The sequence below is a fragment of the Melanaphis sacchari genome, unplaced genomic scaffold (assembly GCF_002803265.2).
Source record: "Melanaphis sacchari strain LSU unplaced genomic scaffold, SCAv2.0 Contig28_pilon_pilon, whole genome shotgun sequence".
Lineage (NCBI taxonomy): Eukaryota > Metazoa > Arthropoda > Insecta > Hemiptera > Aphididae > Melanaphis > Melanaphis sacchari.
Window position 1 is genome coordinate 2,553,324 of NW_020271162.1, and position 20,218 is coordinate 2,573,541.

At 21.8% G+C, this 20,218-nt stretch overlaps 1 protein-coding gene across 3 annotated transcripts in view; it reads left to right on the forward strand.

Annotated features, from left to right (window-relative positions):
* LOC112595589 (Down syndrome cell adhesion molecule-like protein Dscam2) overlaps nt 1-20,218 on the forward strand; it is a 290,281-nt gene that overhangs the window by 232,972 nt on the left and 37,091 nt on the right. For all 3 annotated transcript variants that reach the window (XM_025340850.1, XM_025340851.1, XM_025340852.1), the window contains exons 9-10: nt 17,959-18,103; nt 18,386-18,540. In XM_025340850.1, coding sequence (XP_025196635.1) covers nt 17,959-18,103; nt 18,386-18,540 — 300 coding nt within the window. The remainder of the gene's footprint in view (nt 1-17,958; nt 18,104-18,385; nt 18,541-20,218) is intronic.

The following is a 20,218-nucleotide window of genomic DNA, read 5'->3' on the forward strand; positions in this document are numbered from 1 at the left end:
CAAATATATAAACTAACGTTTTAATAATATACGATTTATTATTTAACCTTAATATATTATACAATAGTTCATACTAAATAAGATTACTGGCTAATAATTTTATTTATTTAGTAAATTTATTTAAATTTTTTAAGATAATATACAATAATACAAATAAAATATTATAAAACACAACATTTTCATACCATCCAATGAACTTATAAATATCTTATTTTTAAATATGTTTAGTATGTATGTATAATATAAACAATATATTTCTAGTATAACTACTAATTATAAAAGAAATATATTACATTTGCGTATTAATTTCGCATGTACTCGCATTTTATTTTTACAATGATAAATTTTTTTTTATTACTATTTTTAATATTTTTTAATTATTTTAAATCTTAATAATAATATAATGAACAGCAAAATTGAAATATTTGTATTATTACTCATTTTTTTGTGGACTTGTATCTGACAGTTATAAATATATTAAATTAATTTATGAATGATGGTTATACATCTATATGAATTTAGTTTCATACCAAAATTGTGTACAATGGTCAAGTTGATTTTTCACTCCATTATGTCACTTATATATTTTACTAATTTTACTAATATTATTGTATCTACAAGAAGAAATAATCTTAAAATTTGACTTAAGAATTTAACTTAGACTAAAATATTATATCAAAACAATTAATTTATAATTTTATTTATTTTCATATCACAAGGTAATCGGTAATCTATTTAATATAAGATACTCATTATTTCAATAACTTAGTGTTCAATTTTTTTTTTTTTTTGTTTTATTATTTTTAAATCGTTAAAAAAATTATACTTCTAAAAAAAAAATGTTTTCATTCTTTAGTTTTTTTATGTTTTAATTATTTTAAGTACATATTCTGAATCAGAGTATTATTCGAGATATTTTGGTCAGTTAAAATTAAATTTCGGACAAGCATTTTATTTGTTAAGCTTGTAAGTATTTAAAGCTATAAGAAGTGAATTAGTGGATCAATATTTTACGGTATTTCTTCATCCAAACTTAAAGTACTTATAAATTTAGTTCGAGTTTCGATTTTGTATAAACTGAAGTACTCCAGAAAATAGTCTGCTTTGAAATCAAAATAAAAAAATATAACCAATAAAAAGAATAATCAATTTAAAAAATAATTACGATATAAAATAGTAAAAAAAGTTTTTTTCAACTACCATTATTTTTTTGTAATGATAACAAATAATTTATATCATATATTTTCAAAAATGTTAATGCTATCTGAAGCAATAAATACTTTTTTGTTAAATAGATCACCTTGAATTCACATATAATTAAAATTTTAAACAAATTATAAAACTAACGATATTAATATTTATATTAAGTAAATTGTTTTACAAGATGCTATATTTTATGATACGTAAGCCAATATTTTATGCATCAAATTTTCGCGATTATGATTAATAAACTATATTGTATACGATATATTTTTGACATGTACAAAAGTTTGTTACAGGTCGAATAAATGAAATCTTAATATTTAATGCTGAATTTGCTATTGCCGTTTAATTCAATTATGAAAACAGTTGTAAATACTCATCAGAATTATAAACTTCGAATGACCATTGTTGAGAAAGATTCCTTTAGCGAATACAATTGTTTCTAACGATAATGTGTGTGTCTATTGACAAAACTATTTTGGCATCTACAGAACTTTCGGTAAAGATATATGATCTGATAAATCTTCGTGTCATTGTACAGTACAGAAGATCTAACTTGAATTAATTGGTTTCATTATGCTTTAAATTGACTGAGTATTAAATTAAATGGTCTTATTACTCTATCATCAAAAACAAAATCAAAAACAGTTGAACGGGGTCAGACAATTTGTTCGTTTTATTTTATTATCAATACAAAATACATTTAGAGAACCCTATAAATTGAATTTCTTCAACATATAGGAATTCTTATACATGACGAATAATTAGAACTACAAAATATTGGAAATCTGGTTTAAAACATTAAAATAATTTTACAAAAAATTTAATTTTAAAACCAACGAAAAAAAAATGCTTATTTTATCAAAGGCATAATTCAATATTATAACAATTATATTATTATGTTTCTATTTTTACCTGAATATATACAAATCTATAATAATATGTAGTTCATTGCATACATTTTAAATAAAGTCTTTTCAAAGTAATAAAATATAATACATTTATTTTTCAAAAAATTTAATGCATTTACATGCTGAATTAAATAATAGAATAACGGTCCGTATAAGAGTAATTAAAGTTAGGTAACGGTGAACGGGTTATTGTAATTTTTATTTATTTATTAATTTTTTTTTTTTTTGAAAATCATTTTAATGATAACAGTTCTTATCCCAGTGTAGTTGTTGAAAATCTATAGTGCAATAATTATTATTACTACTAAAAACTTCAAAATGTAAAAGCAATTTATTTAAAATATATAAAATTATGGATTATATTAGTTTTCATTGATATCGCATTAAAATGTAAACCGTTTGTAAAAATATGGACAATCACGATCTGCAAGACTAAATATTACACACGACTTTACTGCCGTGCCGTAAGAGAAAAGACTCCGACCACGATAAATATTAAATCGTTCACAATTAAAATACACTTATACCATTGCTGCACGATATGGTGCATCGAATACTAATGGGGAATTTTTTTCATTGTTTCATATAAACGCAATAAATTCAAAATAACGCAACGTACAGATAAAGGATGGTACGATATTTTGTTATTTTATTTTCTGTTTTGCCACGACTCGAGTACTTGAAATTGAAAAATGTCCGCATCAAATTCCTGTATACTTTGCACTATTGTCTACTAAACGACAAATGTATAGCTTGCGAAATTGGCCCGACTTCATCAACGAGGTGGTGTGTCCTGTAGCTTGTTAAAGTGCTAGGAGAATATTATTTTTCAAATTCATACGTTTTTTATTCATGTACTATAAATAATAATTATAGATAAGTAGTATTCTTTTTTTTTTTTTAATCAGTGATCGTGGTAGATGGAATTTATATCACATAACTAAGTACAATTTTTAAAACGGCAATAGTACCTAGTTCTTTAATTATTTTTCTCATAATAGTAAAACTACTTCGATGTTGAACTAAATGATATAATATTTAAACAAATTTAAATTGAAAATTAATTGTATATTATATTCTATATCAAACTAGTAGGTATATAACTATATTTAGTATCACATTAGTATGTTTAGATTATACACTAAATTATTTTTCTATATGTACTTATATTGTATGTAAGTTTAAATTGAAAATAAACTCTTAGACTTCATACAATTAATATAACCTGTTGACTCCAAAAAAAAATAAAATAAGTTTCACATCATAAGATGCATAATAAAATAAGATACGCCAGTGTTTAACTGAAAATATTTTAGAGAAATAATCTTTAAAAATTTGTTTAAGTCTCTAAATATCTGAGGTTTCTGATATTTGAAGTCCCATGCTGTTTAAACCATTTATTTTACTATATATATATACATATCGATTTATTATTAAATGTAAACTAAGCGATATTTTGGGAAAAACAAAAGAAATTATTAAAATGATTAATGATATAGAATTTCAAATTGTGCTAAGGTTTTTTAAAATTTTTAATATTAAAAACAAAAAAATCAATTTTTACTTTCATACTAAATGTATCTCTAAAAACAAATATAAATGCATATATATATATATGTGATAAATAATATTGCATATTTAAATAATAATATTGAAAATTCGATTAATAATTTAGTGGAATATAATTTATGCATAAACTTTGAATCAAAAAATTATATTATAATATTTGTTATTACAAACTAAAGACCAAATTGAACCACGAACTAAATGTTAAAAATAAATAAATAAATAAATATACTTAAAAAAGAAAAAAGTATAAGTATTGCATTTTTTTTTTTTTATATCATATTATGTATCAATAATGTTAAAAAATATTTTCAAAATAATAGATCAAATTGGAAAACTATTTTTACGTGTTAAAATAATTGATATTGAACTCAAATATGACTTATCTCAAGAATTCAGTAAGACAAAAATAAGAACATAAACCTACAAAAACATTTTTCACATGTATCAATTTATTAGCATTTTAAAAAACCTGCAGCTATCGTGAATCGTTAATAATAACTTTGTGTGAATAGAATGACAACATAATCGTACTATTTACATCAATAGTATTTGATATTATTTAAATTATGAAAATAATATAATGGTGCGGTAAAACTTAATATAAACTATAATTCAGATAAGAAATTATTAAAAAAGTGATTTTTCAATCGCAGTTTTCCATTGTTTAGTTTCACGTTAACGTGAATAATGTAAAATGAATGCTTTGATTGGAAAACCTTCACGATTACGTTTTAATGTTCACGTTTAATAGCGTATTGAATATTTTAAATGATAATATACAACTACAATTGTTTTTTTTTTGTATTAAATTCATGCTTATTGTTAACACAACGTAATTGTATAATTTTTCAGTTGATGATAAAACATTATTATTATTTTGTAAATTCCATAGAATAAGTGTAATTATATTTTAAATAGGTTCTTAAATATAATTTCAATATATTATATAAATTATTACCTCATATGAGTGTTTTCAGCTATTGTGTATTAAAATTAAAATACTATCACATCGTAGGACAGAATCAATGTCAAAAACATTAATATGCATGCTATGTCACATAATAATAATATAATACTATATTAAGATGTTTAAATACTGTATTATATAAACCCCTAATGATTTGGCGTAAAGTATTTCGTTTAAAAAACATCATCTTTTAAGTCAATTTTATGTATTATATTATTTAGTAAGTAATATCATCAATATATTATTTTTTAATAATTTTTAATATATGATGATTGGACGGCGCAATGTATAGACAATTTTGGTATGTCAGTGTGAAAGTGGAATTCGAATGATTACACAGTACACATGCTCTATTGAGACTAGTAATAGCCATTTGTCATTTATCGGTAAAAGATTTATTTATTTAAAATGAAAATATTTCATCACAACAAAATAAACATAATATAACTTTTTTTTTTTTTTATGAAGCTCAAGTTTACTGTTTAGTATTGATAAAAAGCAAACTAGTATATTTAATATAACTCGATTACTGGAAAGATAATTTCAGCAATATCCTTCACAGTATAGAAATAATATAATAAATTCATTACCCAATCATATAGTTTATTAGTTTTTTTTATTTCATTAAAAAGGGGTAATTAATTCCTATACTTTAGTTGCTATTACCAATTGAAAAACATAATAAATTGTTTTATTCGTTACAAACGGTTATTTTTACTGTAAGTATCTGTTTGTTTTTGGAAGACGTATTGCGTAATAAAAGAGCGCGTGACGCCCACAAATACACTAGAAATTCTATGAAAACAACTACTGGTTTTAATAACATGCATGAAATATTTCACGAATGCTATGTTAGATTATCTTTTTAACTCCAACAAGAAAATGTATCATTTTAATCCAACAGCATAATAATATAATATTATTCGTTTTGAGCTAAAAAATGGAAAACTAATGCAATTAAAATACATAAAAACCATAATAGCATAGTATGACGTTATAATAATTATAAAAAAAAACACTTTAGGTAAATAATTATTTATAAATATTAGTTATATTAGTCATTTTGTCTTAGTATTGTCTCATATTAATAATTGTAACAAATTATAATTAAATAATATAAATGTTATCATTAACGGGCACATAATTATTTTTATTAATCAGTGTAGTAATACGAATGTATGTTATCAAATTTTTATTTTATTTTTAAATCCCAATTCTTATCATACAAATACAGATGTATCCTCACAATTATGTGTTATCATCAGACGATATTTATTATTTATAATAGAGATGCCATAATATAATAATTAATAAAATATCTACGATTATTCGAAAAATACTTGAGTATATTTTACAGTAGGTTTTTTGTGTGTTTTATAAATAATTAAGACCTAATAGACCTGTGAATTATGAGATTATATATAATAACGAGATATATTTTTGATAATTATTTTATAAAATGAGATTTTCTGTTACAAAATGCTATTTTTTTTCTTTAAGACATTTATTTTTACTCAGTATTTAACTTTAATCATAGTACATACTCAGGCCGCATAGCAATCATACACACTTAAGATTTGTATATTCGTTGACAAAAAAGGCAGTCATTACATCGAGATGATCTAAAAAAAAAAATAAGGGACTATGAGTGTATAATTTAGATAAAATTAATAAAAACTCTTAAATAATCATGATAATTGATAAAACTTCAAAATATAAACGGTGATATCAGGATGTTATAAATATAAATCCCTAAACAAGTACTGACTGTTCTCGGTTTGTATAATGTTTTAAATGTTTTAATTAAAACGCATTAAAATCTATTGAACCATAGTTAAAATTAAAAAAAATTAAGTAAGTGAATAACGCTATGCTGTATATAAAGTGTAAAGTAGATTATTTTTGTATCTATATTATATTTTAATTCAATGATATATCATTTTATACGAAAAACGATTCTGAGCGAAAATAGTCTATGAGCCTAAATTATCATTAAATTTACTTCGTGACATGTTATATATATATATATATATATATATAGCTATTAAAGCAATTTATTTTACTTAAGTATTACGGTAGGTTGATTTGATATAATGTTTCCGTAGATAATTTAGTATTAATTTATTATGATATACATTTTTATCATATTATAAACTTTAACATATCTCAAAAATTTAATTTCTCTAAATACTGAAAAAAAATGGTTCATTTTATAAATGAAGCTTAAAATAAATCAAATATTTCATTAAGTATAATATAATTTATAATATATATTATTAAAAAAAATTATATTTTCTCATATTACCTTATTATTATTATTTTTTTTTAAATTATAAATTATTAATAAATACCGTTATTTATCCCAAATTTTAAATTTAATTGCATATAAAAAATAAATAAAAATAAAATAGCTTTTATATATTTTCAAGAATTTAAAGTTTCTGAATAAAATATTTATGTAAAACCGTATAATAAATTTTAAAGAATTTTAACCAAACGAATAATTTTTATCGACATTTATAGAAAAAAAAATTGAACATTTTAGCATATGATAAAAATTATAAAAATCCATTTTTTAAAAAATTGAATTATTCGTTTTTGAATGACAACAAAAAAGTTTAAATGGTGAATATTTAATATTGTAAAATATGACTTTTGTACCCATATAAAAAAATGGTTATCTGGTAGAATTTTTTTTTACAGTTGAGTTTTAAAATGAATGAAAAACCTTGTACAAACTTTTCAAATCTTAGGTATTAAAAGAAAAAAATGTGTGTGTTTCTAACTAAAAAATAACTTTTTTTTTTTAAATTTTCATAAAAATTGTTATAATTTTAAATTTAAATGTTTGGCAATGATTTATAGACTCTATACTTCTCACATTTCAACTAAAATTAAACAATAAGAAATAAATGAACGATTTATTATATATTATAGTAAAATTAACGAATGAGTTTATTTTAGGTATTGTTGAATACAATAAATCTCAAAATAAAAATTTAGATTCAAAATCAATTATATTCCCATAAATTATAAAACTAATTTGTTCAGTGGACCACTCAGAATCTAAACGAAAAAAAAAATGTTTTCGATTAAAGCAAAAAAAGGATTTTATATATGGCGAATTCCTAATCAGAAATTCACGAAGGTTCGTAGTGTTTTTGTATGTATATGCTTGTGTTTACAAACGTTTGCATTCTGTGTGATCTGTTAAAAACCGTTCAGTTTTTCCTTCGTATCGTTATTATAGTTACCGAGATACTATACCCGATTGAATTGAATCCTTTTTCTAGATTGTTTTTTATCGTTCTCTAGACATTCAATAATAAGAATGTGTATCGTATGTTTCAAGTCATAAGTAAATACTGTATGATAGTTACATGATGCCGATTTTGTCTATAAATAAGTATATTGTAGAGAATCTAGGTATTTGAATAACGTAATCATACGGTTTAGGATTAAGAATAGATTGTTTTTTAAAACAAATATTTTATTTGTGTATTATTTTTAAATTTAAATTATACATGCTATGCATTATTAACTTAAATTAAATAATATGTTATCAATTTAATATTTTTGTGTGACAATAATTTTTAAAACATCCATGTATCAAGAATTAAGAGTAAAGATGAATGTAATTACATGTTAAAGTGATTTTATTTTTTTAATTTTAAAACCATTTAGCAATTATGTGTCACTGTTTAAAAGGTTTTATTTTATTTAATTTTTTTTTAATTTTATTGTGATATGACGTGAAAGGTTTGTATAAGATTAACCAAATCGATATAATAATAATAAAGTCTGTCCTGTAAAGAATGATAAATGAATGTAAACAATTTTAAGCCATTTCTTAATCTTTTCCGTCAACCTATGTTTGGTATACAAGTCTAATTAAAAACAACTTATTAATCTAAGCATTATTCTCAAATAAAATTTATCAAGTGTATAGAAATGTTTTGAAGATAATATGCTATACTTTACTTATATGTATCAATGTAGATAAATAACTTTTTTCTTTTATTCAGAAGACAAACTTATTTACTTATAGAAACGTTCGTACCTATATATTTATTATTTTCAAATTTTAATTAAATCAGCTTGCGAATAACTAATATAAGGTTTTATAATTACTTTTTATAAAATGAATAGATTATTAAGTTTTAATTTATAAGTTTCTTTTTTTCAAATAATATTCTTAATGATTGTCGTTGCTTAAGCAAATAAGTTCGAGTAAATACTTTTACTATTTTTGTTAATATTCTATGATCACTTTAATGTTTGACATAATTAAATACTTAAGATATTTTTTTTAGTGTAAATTATCATGATATAACTTATATTAATATGTATTCATATTTATTTTTTTTTTCTTATGTCAAAGAATTATTCATATTTCTATTTGCATTTTATTTATTTATTTATTTTTTTAGATAATTTTATATTCTTTACATTACAGTATATTTTTTCAGAAAGTGTTTTTTAACTTAAAAATGCATCATAAAATTTTAATTTCATACTTTTAAATTAATTATTTTTTCAAGAGTTTTAATTTATAAAAAAAAAAAATTGAACAAATTGCTTATGAATTAGTTTCAAGCATTAAAATATAATTTGAACTATATTATATGTAGAGTCATATGTTATCTAAAAATATTAACCAAAATAATAATAAGTTAATTATTAATAGCTTGTTAAAAAATCCATTTTTATAAATTTAAATATAGAGACATAACCTAATCTAACCAGTTTATGTATTTAAAACCACAATCATATTATTTACAGGAAATAAAACTTAAAAATCATAATGATAAAAATCAAAAATAATATTTTGTTTTTTAATGAATTAAAATGTTTTTGATTTTCTACAAATCACTATGATACATTTACATTTACATTAAAATCGCCCAAACATGTTTTAAATTATATTAAATGTATGCATATTACTTCATTTCTTGTGTTAGTAGTTTATGTTTATACTATAAATTTACCAAAAAATATCTCTAAGCAACTTTCTATCTTATCCGATGAAAAGATCAATTCCGATAGATCGTTTCTGAACAAACCTTTGCACTACACAAAACCAGCTTACATATTATATGACGTCGATTACAAGCAAGTATATATAAGCATATTATAATGTACACGTATTATATATTCGTTTGATCTCCCGACGTGCCTGAATTGTTGGCAAATGTGTTTCCCATAAATTATGTATACGTATGGCAATGTATACATTTTACAGATTCAATTAACTACGAATCATGTCCAAAATTATAATATCAGCTGTTTACAACAATGAAGCTATGCCCTAAACCTTAAAATAGATTGTTGCGTGCAAGACATATTTTATTAACAAATAAAAACCCAATATGTAACTATAAAACATTTTATAACTTACAAATCGTATATGTGACCAAATTATATTTTTCAAACAGAATCCGAATATAAAGTCCTTTTTTAATACAAGTTGCTTAGTTGCTTACCGGAAATATAAAAAATTCAAGAATACGAATTGCATTCGAACTTATTTGAATGTGCGCATATAAAATTATTCACTCTAATATTTTGCTGATATTTTGTATTTTCAAACAAGGAAGGTAGCGTATTACATTATTCGAATAACGTAATTTATAAAAACAACACGCGCATTTTATATTAGAAATAATAATTTAATCACATTCACTCTTTAAAGTACGTCATATCTTACATAATATAGTAAATTACTTTTTATGGGATAGTAATACATATACAATAAAAATAAACTCCACCTGAATCAAATTATTTGCATAATATTATTTAGAAAATCGAAGTTAACTATTATAATTATTCATCGTCCATCAGTGCTACAATGAAAGCAAAATATTTTAAACGAATAGCAAAAAATTCACCCTGATTCACTTTTACCTCAATAAAACTTAATGACAAACAACGATTGAGCTAAATACGTATAATTTCACTGTTTAACATTAAATGGACAAAAACTTATTTGCATTTAACTTGGATCAAAAATATAGAAATATCACAAGAAATATCTCTGATCATAAAGCTAAATATGATTTGATGGGGTTAACTCTGGACATTAAATAACAGCTATGGCTGTTATTACTACATCGGTAGTTAATACCCAACCTATTTTTGTCATTGTTTCAATTCTTGTTGTAAAGTGGTTAAATAATTTTGAATTGAAATTATAAATGTTACTTTATTTAAAGTTTTGTTAACAATTTCTTCTTTATATTAATTCGATAAATGTTTTCATATTTTTATTTATTTTTATTTTTTACTAAAATAAATATTTACTTTTCTACATTACAAACGAATAAATAATAAAATAAAATTAATCAAACAACAGTAAATCCAAAAGTGTTATTTAATAAAATAATAACTCCATCAAATTCGTTGGACTGCAAAGAATGTAAATACGTCATGAAGTATGTAAAATATAGTGAGTGGTAATAATTGTTTATGAAGTATAAAAAGATACGTAATTTTAAAATATTTTTTAATATATAATATTATAATATTAATTTCTTAGAAAAAACAAAAATATTTTCTTATTAAAGTATGTTGATGAGCATGTATAATAATAGTACACATGCTCATCATTTTTTGAAGGTATACGTTGCATTAATTGTAAAAATTTAAAAATGACAAAAATGCGAGAAATGTATAACCCTGTGAACTTTTTTCGTCTTATTAATGTATAATTTGGAACATTTAATGCTCAGAAGAACATTTTTTTTTTTTTTTTTTTTTTTTTTTTTTTTTTTTATAATATATATTCGTATATATATATATATATATATATATATATAACTTGCTACAAATTTTGTAATTATTTAGATTGTGCAGTATTTTTACCAATTTAATAATATTTAAAAATAACAGATTTTTCATAACATAAAATAATTTGCAGTGTTATGTGCTGGTAAGACAAATATATAATATACAGGTATAATATCATCTTAATCACAAAAAATATATGTGTTTTTTGTTTAGATTATATCAGACTAATAAAACAACCATAGTCAATCGCTTTAATCTTAAACATTAAAATGTTTAAGAAATCTTTTTATATTATAACAAATCTGTTAATAAACATACATGTTTTTTTAATTTTTTTTTATTCAGTATTACTTAGTCAAACGTCTATAGCAACAAATGTATACATAATAATAAAATGTATCACGAAATCTACGACCAGTTATAATTTAAAATGTATAATAATTACCATGGTGCATAATTTTAAAAATATGAACTATGTGCTTTTATAACAATATTATTATTTACAATACATTCTAATGGTGTTGTACAACAAATATTAACGAGTAAATTGAACATCAGTCTCCATTGACTGTAACACAGATTCAAGTGACTATCCACAATTAAAATATATATAATGTTACAAATTCAATGAAATTATTTTATTTCAAACGTTTCAAATATGCTCTTGAAAAATGTTACTATATCTGCTGAACTTAAATTGTACTGAAACGAGATGCATAGTAATATTATATTATTATTATCATAACATTAATTTAATTAACCTTATAACATGATTATATGCAATATTATAATATCCTTCTTCAGTTAATAGAAAATGTCCCTGGTTTGAGGATAGTTATTATTGTAAATTGTTTTAAATGTATATGAAAATGTATCTATTTCATTGAAAATATTGGATCAACAGAACAGACTACTAAATTTTGTCCATTTTTTTTTTATTCAATTACTCCAGGAGAAAATAATACAAATTATCATTTATTTCATGAATTTTGATTACACTTACTAATATAGTAACATGTTATGCCAGTAACTGTTATTTATTTCTTCGATATTAATATTACTATAGAGAAGTAGTGACGATATATAACAGAGGTGGCAAATTTACAGCACGAGTGACAGAGATGGCACATTGGTCAAATTTCAATGGCACGTGAAAAATAAAATTTAAAAAAATTATGCAATTTATAAAATGTCGATTACAACTTATAAGAAATTCAAAGAAACAAATTATGTTTTAAAGTCATAATATTCCTTTATAAAATGTATTATATTACTATATTATTACTATATTTATTGTGTAACTTTATTTTTATCCTTAGAAAATATAATTTCTTTTTGGCACGTAAACAGTTTTCAAAACCTTGATTTGAAAAATTTAACGCTTGAGTTTATAAATCATTATTACTGAATATAGAAGATCACTAAAAAATATCAGTAATATGAATAAACTTCGTAACACATATTTTTTAATTACAGTAAACCATAATTATTATGAAATTCAACTGTGTAAATATTTTAATAAGTTTAACAAATTTAATATTGTTCGTTCCAAAAACTAAACAAATTTAAATTTAACAGATTTTCAAGTACTCTAGTTTTATAAAAATGCTTCCTGTTTGTTTCAGTTAAGTAATCATTGACAATAATATTTCTTAAAACTATGTTCTTATATTAATAATAGAAAACATATAGATATTCTATTATCAAATAAGTTTTAATGAATTATTTAAATGTATAAATCCATCTTTGTTTTTCAGTTATATTACCGAACTGTAAAACAATTTATCATGGAACAAATTCCATTTTTTAAATGTTTTCTTTAAAGATGACTGATTTTGTTCTTGATAAAATTTAACTTATAACGTTTTCCTAAAAACTTACGATTGATTATTAAATTCTCATTGTTAGAAGCAGGAATTCCTCGAATTTTAATATTATCATAAAAAAAATATTGATTATTATCATTCAGATTATTTTATTAAATAATTAATTTAATATAGAATCGCATAATCGTTTAAATTTTTGATATTTATTTTATAATTAGTTGTATCAGTTTATATGAATTTATTATTTTTTAATTTAATCATAATATTTTTATTTAATTTATTTAGTACAACGTACTATTTTAATAATTTATTGTTATTTAGGCCACATATATTAGTATATTATATTTTTTTGATGGTTAACCAACGCCAATAATAATATTTGGACTTGGTTTAAATATTCTAGACGACTCTATAAAGAATATAAATAATAATTAAAATTTGTGTTTATAAAATAAAAATAAAGCATACAAATTAAGCAATGCATGTATCATGGTATTATGTAAATAAATTTGATTTTCCGAAAAAATGTATTCATATCATTTGAAACTATATTTTTTACTCCTTTTTGATACGTAAAAATAAAAATGTTATATCATTACTGTGAATTATACTATTTTATATTTTGAACACTATAAATACCATCAATAATGTATTATTTTATTATAATCTAATAATATAATTCAAATTTCATATAAATATTTTAATCAATTTTTATAAACTTTGGATTATAAAAATTAAATTAAAAAGTATTAAAAGTAACTAAGTAGTTGCTATAAAACTGGTGAATAAAATTACATTATCATTTACATGTGATTATTTTGGCCTTTTTTATTATAAAAAATACAAGAGGATTCTCGGTAACTTGATCTTTGATAACTTAGAATTCTCGATTTATTAGATAAGTAAAACGTCCCTTCCAATAATAATAACACTCGATGTTTGAACAACGTTATTGATTTAAAAACTAATTGAACTAATTTTCAACATTTTGAATTCTTTTATTGAAATTTAGAAATAAAAATATGCACTTTATCACCGCGATTTGTAAACCACAACCATTACAGTTGACTATCGGTGATTCGAATCTTGATAACTCTATATATAACTCTATTATACACTAGAGTACAATATATTGTAGTATTAGTTTTTTATAGTATGTTCATTTTATTGTGTACCATGTGTTCGTGTTACAAAAACGTTACATTATGGCTCAACAAATAAAATTGGTAACATTATCACATGCAAGAAAAGTAAATTTACTAAAAATGTTTGAAAAGGGCATGAATAAAACTAAGATATAACCAAGAAATTTGGAATTCTAGTAGGTGCATTGTCTACAAAAATAAAAAATAAAGGTGTAATTTTATAGATTTTTTATGAAAACACTCAGAAAATTAAAAAAAAAAAATTTAAACTAAGAGAATACTTTGATGTAAAATCATGTATATTAAAATTATATTTCACCAATGTCTTCACAAAAAAAGTAAAGAATATAGGCAATAAGCATAAATTAGGATTTTGTTTACTTGAATTCTTAGCGAGTCAATTTTTTTTTTTTGTCTTCCGTGTAATTTGAGTTTTAGAGAGTTAATTTTATACCATATTATTATAAATGCTCAAAAAATATGTTGTTTGAAAGAAAAAAATATTTCTTTATTTTAAATTATATTTACTTTTTTTTTTTATTATTATTAAATAATTTTGTCATACATTGAAACAAAACATATTTTATATCTTTATAATCTACAATAAATCTTAAAAATTATTAGTAAAGGCACAAACATCTTATTGTTTTATTTCATGTAATATTATAAAAAAACACGAAGCACTTCGATGTATTGTATGTTTGGTCAAACAGTACTGGAACAAAATAAATATTTATGTCTGAACGTTTAAAATAATTTAGGCTTTTCAATTTTTTCTGTAACGTATTTAATATAAATGCGTTAAAAAAAAAAAAAAAAACATTTTAATTAGGTAATAATATAAAAGATAATTTTTAGAAGAAATTTTCGCTGCTAAGAATGAGCATGATTTAAATACTATATCATAACCATATCATTATATGAAAATAATTTGCCGTTTGTTTGCACTCATTAATTTTGGAAAAATATATAAAAGACATATTCAAATATAAAATCGTTGGTTGATGATTTCATATGTTTTTGATTTAGTTATATGCCACAAAAAAAAAAAAAATAAAAAATATATGCATAACTTCGTATAAAACTAAGTCAGCTAATAGCATATTCATATTTTATGTTTTAATATTTAATGGATATGTTTATTAGCCAATAAAATAATTAATAAATTATGTATTTTATTGGCAGTAAATAATAAGAAACCTCGTATTCAATATTTAAATGTTAGGTATAAACAGAAATTTAGGTAAAAATAGTAATGCTGGATTTTTAATTTTTACATCTCTAAAGTACAAACTGGATCAAATTTTCTATCTAAAACCACTCTTAAAGATTAAAATCCAAGATTTTTATTGAAAAATTAATGTATAATCATACACATACATCACTCAGAATCTAAAATTTATTAACGCGATGATTATTAACGCTGTTATTTTCATATAAATTATAAAGATATTTAAAGGGTGTAAAATTAAATTTATGAGAAAAATGATTACCACTTTAAAATAAAGTCAAAACTAAAAAAAATATAAAATTCACTTAGATGTAAAAATATTTATGTGCATATAGTTATATCGTTGGACACCTATTAAAAAAAAGAAATATTGATTTTTTAAAACAATTAATTCGTAAATATTACAGACACAGAAAAATAAAGAAATACTTTTATAAAATAATTTTTTCAATATACTATGTTATTTCGAAATACCATAATAATTTTTATAAATTAAATGGAGTTAATTCAATACTGATAAGTTTAGAATTATATTATACTTGTAGAAAATAAAACAAATAAGCAAATTTGTATAATTAAAAATCACTAGTAAAAAAGTTCAACAAAATAGACAAAAAAAAAAAAACCTATGCAGATAAGAACAATCATCTAGCTATTACAGTACCTTAGGCTTGGTAAAAGCCTGTGATCTTTTATAATATAATCTAAAGGATATATTATAATGGGTACGGCCATTAAGAGACCAACGTAATCTCAGCTAAGTCCCTCACATTTAAACACACAGATTTAAACCACAAGTTATCCTATTCACACAAAAACTTTTTGGTATACTAATTAGAAATAATCAAATCTCACCAAAACTCTTGATTAACCATAACCTGTCCAAATATTCTTTTAAAACAATACAAATAATTATTAAACAAAAAAGTAGGTAACCGCTCTGTTATGTGTACCTAATTAATATTTTTAATTTATGAAGGATATATTATTAATACAATAAGTCAAATCAATTTTTGAATTTATTACATAATCAATATTTAATTATTATAAAAGCATATATTAATATCATAAATTATAGCTATTAACTTTTTAATGAATACCAATTTACCACGAAACGTGTAATAAGTTTAATAGTATAAATTTTAAATATAATGCTTTTAAATTAGAATAGAGTAAATAAATATATTGAAAAGTACTCATATTAAAAAAATTCTAATTTTTTATGCGTGAGTTAATATGAAATAGCTACATTATAACTTCGTATATTACAATACGTATAATAAAACAATTGAACGTTTAGTATTAAGCATAATGTTGTAAGTATAAATATGCGAGATCATTAAAAGTTCTAGTAATAATCATTGGATTAAACTTTTAATATTTTAATAGATTACACATTTTAAGTAATATTATTATAGATAACAATGAAAAAAAAGTAATTTATGTATGTAAGTATATAGAAATAAAATTATTGAGAACCAAAAAGTCTTAGGTATTTTCGAAACTCGTGAAATGTACATGTAAATGAACATGGGTCATAGATCCAACAATTTATGGTTTCTCAACTACTAAATGTATTTATATAGTATGTACTTCTGTACAAAAAAGCTAATATGTTTCAAAACAATATTACAACGTTGCAAAAGTATCTGTTAAATTTTTTTATTTCAAATCCTACATGTTGGTAAAGTTTGGTTATTGAAAGTTAGGTTCAACAATATATGACTTAACATTTCAAACCACAAATATGTGCAAATCAACATTCAAATTTACACTTTATTAAAACTGTGAGTTATTTAAAAAAAATAACAAACGTTTGTATAAGAAAAGTGCCTCAAACGATTATAATAAAAATTATAAAATAAAAATAAAAAATAAAAGTTTTTAAGTATTCTACAATTGTATAAAATTTTATTATTTTTATTTATTTTGTTTAGTATTTTTATTTTTTTATTTATATAATTTTTATAATTATATTTTTATTTGTTTACAATATTTAATTTTTATTAAAAAAAAATCTTATAAATAGCTGTTTGGTCTCCAGTTCATAAATTGTATTAAAAATACTACTATTGTTTTCCAATTCAAAGACTGACGTTAAAAAAAAAAAAAAAAAACAATATAGCTTTAAGTTTGTAGAAGGTACGTGAAATACGTACAATCGTTCTTGTAAATAAAAAATGTTGTTTTCTACAGAATTTTCATGCCAACTGAAACTGTTTCAATCGATATGTATCGATCTGTAATTACCATTACGGTCCAATCGTTAGAAATGAACTGTACAAAATTAAGTTGTTGAGGTTTTTTTTTTCTATTTCAGCATCCAAACCAACATTAAAGTACAAGTTCATCGGTCATTTGTTAAAACCCGGTCCTGACGTTTCGCTCAAGTGCATTGCGTTCGGCACACCAACGCCTCACATCACCTGGAAGTTCGACGGTAACGACGTGTCTCTTTCACAAATGTAAGGAAAACAATACTATCTGTCAAGCACTAAAACACTATATTGTCCAAAATATATTGCGCACATAATTGTATGTACAAGTTCATCATTTGATAAATTGACGTTATTAAATGTACATTTGTATGTATATTTTAAATTTGTCTCTTGATATACTTGTATACATGAATGCATAATATTAAGTATTTATCGTGTACTATTCTGCTTAAAATTAATTTGGTGTTTTGTACACTCTATTATTTTGTACGGATTACGATAATTTACTTATTTTTTTTCGTTATACAGGCGAATATCGGTTAGTCAATATGTCACAGAAATCGGAGATGTGGTCAGTCATTTCAACATTACCAAAGTCCAAGTAGAAGATGGAGGTTTGTACGAATGCATTGTTTCTAACCGAGCAGGACAAGTATCACATTCAGCGAAAATACAAGTTTATGGTTTGTATGCTTAAAATTTTTTTAATTTTTAATTATAATTAGATAGTAATTAAAAATTAAAAACCTAAAATGCTTTCAAATCTATTTCACTAAAGTCTAGCATATTATAGTTTATTTTTCTAAACATTAATATAAAATAAGTATTAGTTTATAATAATATTTAAATTGTTCCTATATTAGTTCTGTTCAACATAAATGATAAAATGTTAATATCATTATTGAATTACTAAAAAACCCAACATATCTACCATTCTACTAAAAATGTGAAATAAAAATATAATTTTAATCAAAAAATATATAAGCACACATATATTTTTCAAGAAGCGAGTATAAAAGCTATTTAATGACTTTGATGATTCGATTCTATAATAGAATATAGTAATTTTCATTACCTTATTATAACAATGCAAATATTTCAAAAGTGCACTGAGATGGAAAATATATGTTTCCATCTACTTATCACGTATAACCTTCTATATTGGCGTTATTATTCATCAACTTATGTACACAAACTAATAAAATTACACATACTTAAAAAAATAGTATACTATAGAACATATTTTTATAAGAAAAAATATAATATTTTATGAAATTATTGCAATTATATTACCATAATAAATTTGTAAAAAAAATATTAAATATCAATACATTTTTACCACAATGATTATCTTGTTGCATATTTTTGTATTTCAAATTAAAAAAAAAAAAAACAACAAAATATTCAATCTACAATCCCATCTCATACACGTGGTTTATAAATTTATTCGGAAATATGTATTAAAATTTATGAATAAGAAACTTTTAAAAATTTAATCATAATTCTTCAAATCAGATATAATATAGAAGATTTATTCCTAAATTCGACTTAAGTGATTAGCCATAATATGAAGTAATGAAGTTTACGGTGTTGTTAGATGTTAAAATCATTTCATATTTTTATGAAAATTAACTTATTTATAAGAGAAAAAAATCTTTTAATTAGTTCCTAAATCAGAACTTAACCTCAAATACTAAAGCTCATTTTTATCTGTTGGATTTTGGATTAGAGTTATAGTATATATTAAATTTATAACAAGACCAATTCAGATTTATTAATAGTTTTGACATGTATTTATAATCAAACATAAGAATTAAATGAAAAATTAATATATTAGTATACCAGATTATAGACAAACTTGATTACATTTAAATCATAAACTAATGGCGTTTATGTAAAACATTAATTACTTGTAGGTATTACAATATACTAATTAGTTATTCAAATAGTTAAAATGAATCAACTATTAATTATAGTTAATATATAAGAAACGAACTACTCTTTTGTTATATTGTATTATTAAAATCGTTTAAAAGAAAAAGTAAATATTATTTGCTTCGTGATATCTAAAAGTCTGATACATTTTTCTGAGCTATTTACGGATTAGGTTAACTTAAAAGATAAGGATTAAATTAAGTCATATAGTTTATGTCGATCAACTTCATATATGGTTAATAGTTTTTATAGAAGTTAAAAAATATTAAGTTATTTTTAAGTGAGCATACAAGGTTTGGAAACGTATAAAACCATTCTTATAAATAAATATTGAATATTTGAAGTTCAATTCTGGAAAAAAAAGCGAAAGAATAATATAGTTAATTCTAATATACTGATATATTAATTAAAACTTAATCATATTTT